Below are 13,908 nucleotides of genomic sequence, written 5' to 3'. Positions count from 1 at the left end.
GATGTTGAAAGCAAAAACATCCCTTTCTGTGAAGCACCGGAAGAGGCAAAACTATACGGACAGACACTTGATCAGTGGTTGTCTGGGGCTCAGGGACCTCTCTGCGGTGACCGAAATATTCTAGATCTTGATTATGCCGGGGTAACGAGACCGGATACATTAGCATCTGTTAGCCAAACTTCGAACGAGGAGTTACTCTGTGTGAATTATACCTAGATAGATCTGTCTTAAAGTAAAAAAGAAAACCGAGGCTGTCCTTTACCCCTTGGCTCTTTATGTCTGACCCCAACACAGTCCAGTGCTCTAGATGGCCCAGGGAAGAAGGGCCACTTTGGGGGTTCAGACGTTGCCATTTAAGGGAAGCAAACAGCTGGAACTAGAAATCGAATCCATGTCCCCCCATCTCAGCACAGCCCAGGGAGCAGAGAGAAGACCAGCAAGCTGGCCTAGCCCACTTCCTCACCACCACCGCCATGCCAAGGTCCCGGGCCAGCGTCTTCAGCTCTCTAGCCAGCTGCATCATCAGCGCCAACCCTGGAGGAGGAGAAGCAGAGGGCCAGGGCAGCAGGGCACCTATGACCAGGCTGACCAGGGACTGGGTTCCAGAGCTGGGAGGTAAGATCATGTCCCAGATCCTGGACTTTGCCACACCTCTTACCTTCCCTCTGCTGACCTCCCAGAAGTGGGGAGACCACCGCAGTGACTGAGTCCACAATCACCACCTTCACAGTCCCTGAGGCACTGCTCACCTGGGGAGAAGCAGATGCCATGAACCAGATGGCCTCTAGGGGTCGTCCGTTACAGGACAAGCTTGCTCCTCTATCAGAAATGGGTAAGAAATAAGTTCCTCAGCCTCAAATATAGTTGTGCAAGCATCACGGAATTTCAGTTAAGGCTTTTCCCCCCATCTCCGTTTCTAGGTATAACATATTTTACTGAAGCCTTGGGTGGATAGAGGGGTGGTATTATTATTATTATTATTTTGATAGAGGGATTTTAAATCACAGGGCATCACAGATAGCCAAAAATAATAAAATTTGAGAAATCCCTGTTACAAGTTCTGTGGCCCCAGTCATGAATTTTCTTTCTTTCTTTTTCTTTCCTTCCTTCCTTCTCTTTCTTTTTTGAAGTTTTCTTTATTTATTTTTAAGTAATCTCTACACCCAACCTGGGACTTGAACTCACAACCTCCAGATTAAGTTGCATGCTCTACCTACTGAGCCAGCCAGACCTCCAGTCCTGAATTTTTTTTTAAAGATTTTTAAAAAGATTTTATTTATTTCAGAGAGAGAGAGAATGTGCAGGAGAAGGAGCAGAGGGAGAAGGATAAGCAGACTCCATGCTGAGCATAGAGCCCAAAGCAGGGCTTGATCCCAGGACCCTGAGATTACAACCTGAGCTGAAAACAAGAGTGGGATGTTCCACTGACTGACTCACCCAGGAGCTCCGAGATTTTTTTTTAACACGGGGCTTGACCTCACAACCCTGATATCAAGACCTGCCCTGAGATCAAGAGTGGGATGCTTAACTGACTGAGCCAACCAGGCACCCCCAGTCCTGAATTTTCTTAGCCATCATCTCCTTATGGCCAGCTCCCCATTGTTTTGCCAGGCTCCTCTTCTCCCTCTTCTGCTTACTTCCTGTGCTGAAGGTGTTAGCCTTCTCTTTACTTCAGTCTCCTTCTAGATCATGCCTCTAGGGCCTCATCTTCCACATCTAAAGCAGTTCCAAATACAGACTATATAGACAGCCATCTGTTAAAACCATAATCTTTTGTCTCCACACACGCATTAGCGTCGCCCTAGTTTCTTGGACCTAATCTCCCTTACTCCTTATGTCCAACTCATTTGCTGATTCTGTTTTTACAACTTTCTCACTTCACGCTAACCAAATCTTGAATATTCAGCATTATCTGGTCTATCTTTTGCATGTCTTCTTCCATCTTCCAGTTATTGACTCTCGGGCATCAGCTTGTCTAAGAGAGAGGATGGCAGAAAAGAGAGAAGCTAAAACTGAAATCAGCTTAGCTCTTCCTCACTCTGGGAGAGCAGGTTAAAATCTCTGGCTAAAATGCAGACAGGCAGCCAGCCTTTGCACTGCTGGTAACTGTGGATATCAGGTCATCTGATAGGCAGATAGACCCTAAAGCGGCCCCTTGATCTCCACCCTCCAGGTATTTGAGCCCTTGTATAATCCCCTCCCCCATAGGAGAGTGAGTCCTGTGGCTTGCTTCTGACTAATATGGTGTCAAATGTGCTGGAATGTCATTCTCTTGACTAGGCTATATAAGGCAAAGGCAATGGGACATCACTCCCAAGATTACACTATATTATATGAAACTGCATGGTGCATTTTGCTTTCATACTTTTTTTTTAAATTTAATTTATAAATAAATAAGAGAGGGACGCCTGGGTGGCTCAGTAGTTGAGTGTCTGCCTTTGGCTCAGGGTGGCTCCCAGATTCCCAGGATCGAGTTCCACATTGGGCTCCTTGCATGGAGCCTGCTTCTCTTCCCTCTGCCTGTGTCTCTGCCTCTCTTTCTGTGTCTCTCATAAATAAATAAAATCTTTAACAAAAAAATTAAACAAACAAACAAACAAGTAAGAAAGAGGGATTCCTGGATGGCTCAGCGGTTGAACGTCTGCCTTTGGCTCAGGGTGTGAACCTGGAGTCCCTGGATTGAATCCCACATCGGGCTCCCTTGCATGGAGCCTGCTACTCCCTCTGCCTGTATCTCTGTCTCTGTGTGTCTCTCACGAATAAATAAATAAAATCTTAAAAAAAATTATATATATATGAGAGGGAGAGAGAGCAAGCGCATGAGCAGGGGAGGGGCAGAGGGAGAGGGAGAAGCAGACTCCCTCCTGAGCAGGGAGCCCAGCTCCAGGTTCTATCCCAGGATGCTGAGATCATGACCTGAGCCCAAGTCCAACGCTTAACTGACTGGGCCACCCAGGCGCCCTTTTCTCTCACTCTTGTGCTGTCTTGATGAAGCAAGTGGTCATGCTATGAACTGCCAATGGAAAGGGCCACATGGCAGAGGACAGTGGACAGCATGGATACACCTGCCTGCAAGACACTGAGCCCATTAGGAAATGAATCCTGATGACCATCTGAGTGAACTTATACTTGGATTCTTCTCCAGTTGAGCCTCCAGATAAGAACACAGTCCAGCTGCCATCTTGATTACAGACTACTGAGATCCTAAGCAGAGGCCCCAGCTAAGCCATGCCCAGATTCCTGATCCACAGAAACTGTGAGGTAGCAAATATGTTATTTTAAATCATTGCATTTGTGGTAACTTGTTATGCAATAATAGACTATATACTATCATAATGATCTTCCAATAAAAAAAATATAGTCATTTAATCTGGGAGTTGAGAGATTTGCATTATAAGCTTAGTTCTTATCTTAATTATGTAGTGACTTCAAGCAAATTACTGAACATCTCTGGCCCTCACTCTCCTCATCTCTAGAAATGAGAGGACTGGATTAGATCAAGACTACTTCAGGTCTCAAAACACATGGGTCATAACCAGCTACGGCTCCTATGGTAAGTTATCTTTTTTTTTTTTTTAATTTTTATTTATTTATGATAGTCACACAGAGAGAGAGAGAGAGAGAGAGAGAGGCAGAGACACAGGCAGAGGGAGAAGCAGGCTCCATGCACCGGGAGCCCGACGTGGGATTCGATCCTGGGTCTCCAGGATCGCGCCCTGGGCCAAAGGCAGGCGCCAAACCGCTGCGCCACCCAGGGATCCCTCCTATGGTAAGTATCTGTTCAACTATTACATGTTCTAAAGTTTATAAAAATCATTTATTTTATATACAATTTTGGATATGCCCATAGGGGTCAGAGAAAGTTTAACATGAATTGAACTATTCTAAGATGCCTTTCCAAATCTAATGACCTGTAAATCAGTGCACCAAATCCTATCTAAGCACCCAAATGTGTAGTGGTGTAGTGGTGTACCAACCCAAATGCCATTCTAACCCCCCTCTTCCTTGTTAACGGGATTCTGGATGTGTTCCGGTACTGGGCAGAAATCTGGCATCATATTGGCAGCCCAAGTGGCTCAGCAGTTTAGTGCCGCCTTCAGCCCAGGGCCTGATCCTGGAGACCCAGGATTGAGTCCCACATCAGGCTCCCTGAATGGAGCCTGCTTCTCCCTCTGCCTGTGTCTCTGCCTCTCTCTGTCTCTGTCTCTCATGAGTAAATAAATAAAATCTTAAAAAAAAAAAGAAAGAAAGAAAGAAATCTGGCATCATAGAAGATGGGCCTAAACCCTAGGCTAAGATACACCTAAAACTCTGTTTTGGCCAACTAGATGTAAGGTGAAGTCTACTAGTAGGTTTTGCAGAAAGATTTTTCTATCCCGATAAAAAGGTTAAGTACAGAAGAGGGGCCATCTAGTACTGCCCCAAATATGGGTGTTGATGTATGAAGACACAGTGCTTAGAGCTATAGCAGCCACTTTGCAATTATGAGGGGGAAGAGCCAGAGAATCAGACACATCAACCTAGAGCCCTGACACCATGGACCTGCCAACCTCCAGACTCACGTGAGATAATTAAATGTCCTCAAGGTTCAAGTACCTGTCAGACAGACTATTACTTGCAGCTGAAAGTAATCCTCACTGATCCAGTGGGGGGATGAATGCAGAAATGAATGACGTGATCCTTGCACTCAAGCGCCTTAGTGTTTAGTGGGGAAGATGGGCAAGTAAACAAGAGGCACTCAGGAATGATTAAGCATTCAGGAATCCCATCCTGGAGGTGGCAAGCACAGCTGGAGTCACCAGATTGCACATCTGCATTTCCAAACAGTCAGCCCTAGGACACCTGCCCACATACAGATAGCCCCAGCAAGCTGGGTGAAGCAGGGAGGGGCAGGACAGCAGGCTCACCTGCTGGGACAGAGTGCCTCGGCAGTCCTGTAGCACGTCTAACATCTGGAAGATGTCAAATGCACGAACTACCTGGATCCTCTGGAGAGCTCCTGCCTAAAGAGGTAGGAAAGAGAAGGAGGGGCTTTGGGTAAGAGGGAGCAGGGGCTCAAGTAAGATAAAGAGGGATTTTATTTTTTTTGAAGATTTTATTTATTTATTTGACAGAGAGTAAGCGAGAGACAGAAAGAAAGAGATTGAGAAAGAGAACGAGCTGGGAGAGGGGCAGAGGAAAAGGGAGAAAGACTTTCTGCTGAGCAGGGAGCCCAACTCAGCGCTTGACCCCAGGACCCTGAGATCATGATCTGAGCCCAAGGCAAATGCTTAGCCAACTGAGCCACCCAAGTGCCCCCAAAGAGGGATTTTAAAGCTGAGCAAAATGAGACACCTAGATGTAAGGACTCCAGTACAAGATGGTAAATGGGTCTGTCTACTGGGCCAGTTGTTACAGTGGAGGCTGTCTGGGGGCTGAGCTGCAAAGCCAAGTCAGAGCTCTGTCTGATTAGGAATGTCTGCTATGGGCAAGAAAAATGGGAAGGAAACACAGATGCTGGGTGTTTGCCAGCTATGAATTAGGGTGTGCATGGAGCTAGGTCACCTTGGAAGATCAGTGTGTGTAGCATCCAAGCTGGGCTAATGTTATAACAGGGGACACTTAAAGAATTCAGGAAGTACTAAGAACAATAGGTTTCAAACTCAGAAGTGACTATCCAAACAGCTAAAATTCTTGCACTCTAAGGAATAATGGCATCTTTCTACATCAGAACCTCAAGGGAACTCAACCCTCCTGCCCCTTACCTGCACCTCCTCATCTGGGGTTCTGGCCTGAAGTAGCTGGAGGATGCGGGAGGCTGTCAATCCTCCATTGGAATCAATGTATACAACATTCTGCTGCAGGCCATAGGCCACATTTGCAGCCACACAAAGACATACCTGAAGGGACAAGGCATTGGGAGATAGTGAGCCCCCAAAGAGGGCCCAGAATGGGAGCTCCCCACCAAATCCTGTCCAGGACCCAGCAACTCGAATGGGCGAAGTTCATGCCCAACTCCTCACCACTTATCTTCTCTCTGAATCACAAGTACATTAGAAGAAGCCGCCCCCCACCACACACACACACACAGATCTGGTGCTACCCACCACCTCCTCCCTCTTCTCCCCTCCCCTTCCCTACCCCATGGCCACCTGCTGCTGGCCGCAAATGTACCTGGGTCTTGCCACTACCTGGGCCTCCTACAATTTCAGTCACTTCTCCAGTGTAGAGACCAGCATCAAGCAGTTTGTCCAGGCTGATGAAAGAAGAGGAAGAAAGAGAATCAACCCAGTGGACTGGTGGGGACAGAGGGGAGTAGGAACCAAGAAAAGTAAGACATTCCTTCCCAGCACTAGTTCTGAACATATCTAGGGAAAGAGGGCATGGCTCCAAGGTCCATCCATTCACTCTTGGCCTAAAGATCACTTTCCACAGAGGTCTCTGCCAACCCATCAAAGGGTCCTCTTTCTATTGCCTATCTTAATCCCCTACAGGTTTCCTTGATAGCATTTCCCATAATTCGTCACTTTTTCAACTTTATTTATTTTATTTATTTATTCATGAGACACACACACACAGAGAGACCCCCAATGCCTTGTCTTAAAAAGAAAATTTAAAGGGGTCCGTGGGTGGCTCAATCAGTTAAGCATCTGACTCTTGATTTTGGCTCAGCTCATGATCTCAGGCTTGTGAGATCAAGCCTGGCATAGGGCTCTGTGCTGGGTATAGAGCCTCCTTAAGATTCTCCCTTCCTCTGCCCCTCTCCCCCTTCTCTAAACAAAAACAAAAAACACAACTGTTGGGTTGTATGGCAAGCACATGTTAATTTTATAAGAAATTACTAAACTATAAGAAACTACTAAACTGGGCAGCCAGGGTGGCTCAGCGGTTTAGCGCTGCCTTCAGCTCAGGGTGTGATTCTGGAGACCCAGGATCGAGTTCCGCACCAGGCTCCCTGTGTGGAGCCTGCTTCTCCCTCTGCCTGTGTCTCTGCCTTGCTCTCTCTCTCTCTCTGTGTGTGTCGCACATGAATAAATAAATAAAATCTTAAAAAAAAAGAATCCTTATTAAAAAAAGAATTCTTTATATATTTTAGATGTAAGTCCTTTGTTGAATATGTGGTTTGCAAATATTTTCCCCACTCTGTGGGGAAACCACTCTGTGCTTGTCTTTTTGTCCTCTTTTCAAAGCAAAAATTTTAAATCTGGATTCATTTTTAATCTTATAGTTTTATTAACAATTATTTTTTAATTGATCATGATTTTGTTTTGTTTTGTTTAAAAGATTGTATTTATTTATTCATGAGAGACACACAGAGAGAGGCAGAGACACAGGCAGATGGAGAAGCAGGTTCCCTGTGGGAAGCCTGATACGGAACTTGATTCCAGGACCACAGGATCCCTACTGGAGCCCAATGTGGGGCTCGATCACCAGACCCATGATCCAGGATCACACCCTGAGCTGAAAGCATATGCTTAGCCGCTGAGCCACCCAAGCACCCCAATTGATCATGCTTTTGGTGTCAAGTCTAAGAACTCTCTGCCTAGCTCTAGTTCTCAGATTTTCCCCTCTGTTTTGTTCTAAAAGCTTGACAGTTTTAGGGTACTTGCCTGGCTCAGATGGAGGAGCATGTAACTCGATCTCAGGGTTGTGAGCTTGAGCCCCACGTTACGTAGAGGGATTACTTAAAAAATTTCAATTTGACATATTTGTGGATCTATTGTTAGGTTCTCTTTTTTTTTTTTTTTTTTTTTAATTTATTTATGATAGTCACACAGAGAGAGAGAGAGAGGCAGAGACACAGGCAGAGGGAGAAGCAGGCTCCATGCACCGGGAGCCCGACGTGGGACTCGATCCCGGGTCTCCAGGATCGTGCCCTGGGCCAAAGGCAGGCACCAAACCGCTGCGCCACCCAGGGATCCCTATTGTTAGGTTCTCTATGTGACTCCACTGACCTGTATCTCTCTTGCTTAGCCAATATCACATCTGTCTTGATTACTGCTTTATAAGTAAGCCTTCGTGTTTGGCAGACTGATTCCTCTAACTTTATCCTTTTTTTTTTTTAAGATTTTATTTATTTATTCATGAGAGACACACACATGGAGAGAGAGAGAGAGAGAGAGAGAGGCAGAGACACACGCAGAGGGAGAAGCAAGCTCCATGTAGGGAGCCTGATGTGGGACTCAATTCCGGGATTCCAGGATTGCGCCCTGCCTAAGGGAGGCATTAAACTGCTGAGCCACCCAGGGATCTCTCAACTTTATCCTTTTTAAAAAATATTTTAGTGATTCAAGGTCATTGGCTTTTCCATTTAAGTGTTAGAATAAGCCTTATTTTTACAAAAAAAAAAAAAAAGTCAGCTGAGACTGGTAGGAACTGCATTAAGATTATAGGGCAATTTGCGGAGAACTGACATCTTTACTATGCTGAGTCTCCCAATCCCTGAATTCAGTGTGTCTTTCCATTTATTTGGGTCATCTTTGATTTCTTTCCTCAGTAAGTTTTAGTTTTCAGCATACAGCTCCTATACCTGCTGTTAGATTTAGACCTAAGTATTTCATTTTCTTTGGAGCAACTGTAAATGGTATTACATTTTAATTTCCTATTCCACATGTTCGTTTTGAGTATATAGAAATGCAATTGATTTTTATGTGCTGATCTTGTATCCTGCGGCCTTACTGAATTCACTTAGTCCTGGGAGTTGGTGATTATTTTCTATGTGCTTGTTTTTGTCTCTCTTCTCCATTTGGCCCAGAGCACCTGGGGCAAGGACATTGGCACAGTGCTGGAAACACAGGAGACATACAATGAATGTTCCCAGAGAATTAAGTGATAGAACAGTACCACTTAATTCCTGTATCATTGATGCTCTGGCTGTGGAAGCCTTTGGATAAATTCAAGACGTAGCCAATTCCTAGTCCACATTCTGTCCTTGAACTACCATGAAACAAGTCACTAACCACACTCCACTTTCTGCCCAACCTGTGGGCTGAAGCTTCTCCTAAACCACAGCCCATACCAATGGCTCAGTGTTCTGACCTCACACATCCCTTTTCCAGGCCTGCAAGCACCCTCATGGGATCCTAAAATTATTCTCAAAGACCTTCCATGATACTTCTGTGTATGCCAAGGAGCACCTTAGAAAAAACCCCATCAATTTCAGTTCCAAGGACTCCATGATTATAAGCACAGGTCCCTGCCAGTCAAAACACTCTGGTCACCACTCCAGCCCTGTGGCTTCTCCCATTGAGATCAGACAGTCCTAGCTCCATGATAGCAGTGGTTCTCCTGGTGTGGTCCCCAGACCAAAAGCATCACTGGGAACTGGTGTGAAATGCAAACTTTAACCCCCCTTCCCCTGCACCCATTGCATCAGAAACTCTGGAGAATGTATCCGAGTTTCAATAAGGCTTCAAGGTGATCTGGATGCATGCTCACGTTTGAAAACCATGAGGCTATACTAATGATTCTCAGTCCTGCCTGCATATTAAAATCACCAGAGGGGGACACCTGGGTGACTCAGGGGTTGGGCACCTGCCTTTGGCTCAGGTCCTGACCCGGGATCGAGTCCCACATCGGGCTCCCTGTGAGGAGCCTCTGCCTCCCTCTGCCTATTTTTCTGCCACTCTCTCTCAGTCTGTGTCTGTCATGAATAAATAAATAAATAAATATTTTTTAAAATAATAATAAATAAATAAATCACTAGAGGATTTTTTTTATATATATATACCAGAGGATTTTTGAAAGAGGCCTGTATTAGCGGTTCCCAAACATGTCTTCACAATGGAGCCATCTGCAAACTTCAAACACTACTGGTGCCTGTGTCCCATCCCCAGAGAATGATTTAATTGGTCTGCAGGAGGCATGACCTTTGGGGTGTTTAAGGATTCCCCCAGTGATTGGATTGTTTTTTTAAGATTTTATTTTATTTTTTTAAAAGATTTATTTATTTGAGAGAGAGAGAGAGCGAGAGCACGAGTGCACACAAGGGTGAGGCAGAGGGAAAGGGAGAAGCAGACTCCCCGCTGAGCAGGGAGCTTGACTCAGGGCTCAGCTGATGATTCTAATGATTCTGGTCTAACCAACTGGCATTGACTATCCAGACAAGAATCAACCTCATTCTTGGCTGTGAGGACCACGCTGCTTAAGGAATTCCCAACACACACACACACACACACACACACACACACACACACACACAATCACACCAGCCGACTTCTCACCTGTGTTCCTGTTTCATGTCTCCTACCACCCAGAGGACCCTCCTACCAACCACCTCTAACTCGGCACATCACTGTCATCAAGGAGAGAGAGACCCCCGCCTGTCTCTTGCAACAAAACCACACTGGGGTCTCACCACCTGTTTTGAATACAATTGGTTTCTGGGATTTATCCTCACCTTTCCCTTGGAATTGGCTTTTAGTCTTTTCTTTTTCTTTCTTTTTTTTTTTTTTCTGGCCATTCATTCCAACATGGCCTAAAAATGTCATATTTCCTGAAGGTCTTACCCTAAAATGAGGGAGATACAGGGGCACATGGTGGCTCAGTTAAGTATCTGCCTTTGACTGAGGTCTTGATCTTGGGGTCCTGGGATTAAGCCCCTCACTGGGCTCTGTGCTCAGTGGGGAGTCTGCTTCTCCTTCTGCCTGCCCCCCTTGCTTGTGCTCTCTCACTCTCTATGTTTCAAATAAATTAAATCTTTAAAAAAATAAAATAAAATGAGGGAGATACAGAGATGAACAAGACATAGCTCTGGCCTTCAGGGAACCACCTATCTCCCACAGTTGATATAGCTTCTTGCAAGGTACACTTCATGCTCTATTGTCCTTGTAAAGATTCATGGTGCACATCAGACTCTGAGATGGCCTACAACCAAAAAACTAGTTTAATTTGGGTTAATGAAGCATTTCCCAAATGTTTGACTACATAACTCCCCATCTCTCTTTTAAAAGTTACATCCACTAAGTGTCCACAGAACACTGTGAGCAGGGCTAGAAACCTAGTGTCTCATCTGATTCTTCACACCTATATCCTGCCAGGTGGCAAGGCCTGTCTGCACCTGTTTTCTCTTTTTTTCTTGCACCTCTTTTCAACACATTTTCTGCTGTCACCTGCCCTGGACTGGACTCACACACCCCACCATTGCCAGCTCTCTCTCAGCCTGTCTCTGCAAGTCTCTCTAGTCCGGTCCACCCTGCACACCTCTGCCCCATGTCGACAGCTCTCTTTTGCATTAAAGCCTCCCCAGGGTGGGGATGGGGGGGAACAGGGCAGGTGAGTCAGAGTCAGGAGTGTGATGGATATGACCTCAAGTACCTGGTTGGCCACCAGCTGACTGAACTGAAGCAAGCCACTTAACCTGAGCCCGTTTCCTCATCTTTCCAATGGTTGAGTTTTGTTGTTTTTTTAAGATTTTATTTATTTATTTATTTATTTATTTGAGAGAGAGCATGAGCAAGTGAAGGGAGGCAGAGGCAGAGGGAGAAGCAGACGCCCTACTGAACAGGTAGCCTGATGTGGGGCTCAATCCCAGGACCTGGAGATCATACCTGAGCAGAAGGCAGACGCTCAACCACTGACTGAGCCACTCAGGTATCACCCCCCACCCCCACCCCAATAGTTGAGTTTAATTGTTGTGCTCATTGGCAGTTGTGGAGAACAAATGAAATCATGAGCTATGAAGTATAAGCACGGTGCCGGGTCCTCGGTGGGCACTCAGAGAAGGCCCATCTGTTCTTCAATGCCTAAGTCCTGCCTCCTCCACAGAGCTTCGTGGAACCACTCTGATCTCCCTTGCAAAGACCCACTGCAGCAGCAGTCCAGTCCATTTACCACTTGACTGCTCCCTAAACCTTTCCTCTGCCTATGTTGGTTTCACAAGCTCCCTAAGCCTGAGGGCCAGGTCTGCTTCTGGCCAATCAGTCCCTCCTTCTGTTGCCTCCACACATGTTTATGCATCTCTCCTGCTTACCTGCTCTTCTGTCTACCCACCAGACCCCACATTCATTAAGCGCAGGAACCATGCCACACTCGTACATCAGTCCTCTGCACATATCTGGCCCCTAGTGGGCACACAGTGCTTGACGGATAACAGACTCGGACCCCCACCTGGAAGACCAAGGGCCATGCTGTATGAACCTTGCCAAGAGAATGTGTTAGGAAAACAGCAAGGGCCAAACCGATCCAGAGGCCTTGCTGGCGGCAGAGTTCCTCATCAACTTCTGCACAAACAAGCCAGGAAAGAGGTCAGACTCCCCTGGCCAGAAACTGGCTGTTGTCTTCCAACTCTTTCCCTCTGCAAACGACACAGCAGGATGTAACTACTCGTTCTCTGCAGAAGCTCTCTTGATCCCTCTTGCTACAGAGTATGGGGAACACACTTGGTTCTGATCAAGTATCCCAGGGCGCCTCCCACCACTCCTTGCCCCTCATTCTCTTGGGTTAAACTCAAGTTTGGTTAATAATCACAACACACAGGGTCACTGAAGAGATTTCATAACTTGACGTCAGCGGCTGGCACCCAGGAGGCTCTCAGCGAGTGTCAGTCCTGCCCTGTTCTCTTGCCCTAAACTTAAGTGGGAAGCAGGTCAGAGGAGTGGTTCCATCTGATCTGCTGAATAATAATGAAATAACTGACGTCTTGTGTTATAGAATAGGGGTTCTCCACCAGAAGCAATTTTGCCCCTTTTGGGGTCATTTGGTAACATCTGGAGACATTTTTGATTGTCACAACATGGGGAGACCGGAGGTGAACAGAGGCCAGAGATGCTGCCAAAAATCCTATAATGCACAGGACAGATTCCCTCCCCCACCAAATAATTACAGATTCCCAAGTGTTAGAAGTGTGAAGTGGAGAAACCCTGTTCTAGGGTAAGAGAACTCAGAGGTCCTGACCATCTGTCCATGTTGCCTTCATCGCTGCTTGAAAAACCCTGCTCTCTAGATTCAAATGTAAAAGGCCTCCCTGGAGGCACTCCTGTCCTCCAGCCTCTGGCCGTCTTCCCCGAGTACACATACAAACCTTCCGATGCCAGTGGACAGGATGGCAGTGGAAGTCTTTAGTTCCTCGTACAGATCAGCGCCATTGGAGGGGAAGGCTGAGAACTGAGCCAGCAGCACCCTTCTCAGGGCAACCAGGGCCTGTGGAAGGGGCAGGAGCAACTCAGGGTGCCGCCAGGGACACTGGTTCAACCCAAAGCAGCCCAGAGTACGGGGCAGGCGGAGGAGGGGGCATCCCAGGGTCTCACCGGCTCCACCACCCTACTTATCAACCTCTGGGAACCCTTCGCTCCGTTGGCTCAGGGCTGAGCACGTAGAGACAGCCAGGGCTGGAGAGTGGAGCTCAGCAGCTCACCTTGTAAGACAAGCCACATGTCTGGGCTACGGCCTCCAGGTCTGCAGAAGCCAGGTCCACCACTGAAAACAAAACACACGTGGTTGGTTGACGCGCAGGAAGGGAGGCTCGGGGCCTCCCACGCTGGGCTTCGCCTCTTCACGCAGCGGGCGGGGTGGGGGCGCGGGCTCGGGCGCGCAGGCTCGGGCGGGCGGAGGCGGGAGGCCTAGGCAGAAGCACAGAGCCCCAGGGCCTGGCGCGGCCGGCACCCAGCCCTGGGCAGGGGGGCGCTGGGCTGGCCGCACCCCGCCTGCCTCCCGGCCTGGGCGGGGCGGGGCAGGACGCGCACCGAGGGGCCCGGCTGGGTGGCGCGCACGCCGTCACCTGTCCTGACCCCGCGGCTCCTCAGCTGCAGGACAGTGTCCTGGGTGAGGCCCGGGCACAGCCCGGCCCTGAGCACGCCCATGCCGCCCGGGGGCTCGGCGGGGCCGGGCTCGGGGCTCTCGGGCCACCCTCTGCAGGGTGGGCGCGGCGCTGGCACGGAGGGGGCGGCCTCCGGGGTCCTCGCCCGGGTCCCGCCGCGCCCGCCGCGCTTC

General features: G+C 47.8%; 1 protein-coding gene and 1 long non-coding RNA gene across 5 annotated transcripts in view; one reads left to right on the top strand and one right to left on the bottom strand.

The window, feature by feature from the left end:
- Positions 1-3,597, top strand: part of LOC112654972 (uncharacterized) — an 18,089-nt gene extending 14,492 nt beyond the window's left edge. Inside the window, exons 2-4 of one of the 2 annotated variants that reach the window (XR_004818636.2) lie at positions 409-615; positions 3,146-3,261; positions 3,424-3,596. This is a non-coding gene — a long non-coding RNA (uncharacterized LOC112654972). Of the gene's footprint in view, positions 1-408; positions 3,262-3,423 lie in introns of both variants that reach the window. The other variant, XR_007413029.1, reaches the window with a different exon arrangement.
- Positions 1-13,908, bottom strand: part of RAD51D (RAD51 paralog D) — a 17,556-nt gene extending 3,648 nt beyond the window's left edge. Inside the window, exons 1-8 of one of the 3 annotated variants that reach the window (XM_025439604.3) lie at positions 13,697-13,905; positions 13,334-13,395; positions 13,001-13,119; positions 6,154-6,235; positions 5,745-5,879; positions 4,908-5,003; positions 659-749; positions 464-534 (exon numbers count right to left, since the gene is read on the bottom strand). In XM_025439604.3, the coding sequence (XP_025295389.1) occupies positions 464-534; positions 659-749; positions 4,908-5,003; positions 5,745-5,879; positions 6,154-6,235; positions 13,001-13,119; positions 13,334-13,395; positions 13,697-13,778 (738 nt within the window). In that variant the 5' untranslated portion in view covers positions 13,779-13,905. Of the gene's footprint in view, positions 1-463; positions 535-658; positions 750-4,907; positions 5,004-5,744; positions 5,880-6,153; positions 6,236-13,000; positions 13,120-13,333; positions 13,396-13,696 lie in introns of all 3 variants that reach the window. The other 2 variants (XM_025439605.3, XM_025439606.3) reach the window with 2 other exon arrangements.

Source organism: Canis lupus, chromosome 9, assembly GCF_003254725.2.
Source record: "Canis lupus dingo isolate Sandy chromosome 9, ASM325472v2, whole genome shotgun sequence".
Taxonomy (NCBI): Eukaryota; Metazoa; Chordata; class Mammalia; order Carnivora; family Canidae; genus Canis; species Canis lupus.
The sequence above is the reverse complement of the archived record's forward strand: the minus strand, read 5'-3'. Positions and strand labels throughout refer to the sequence as shown.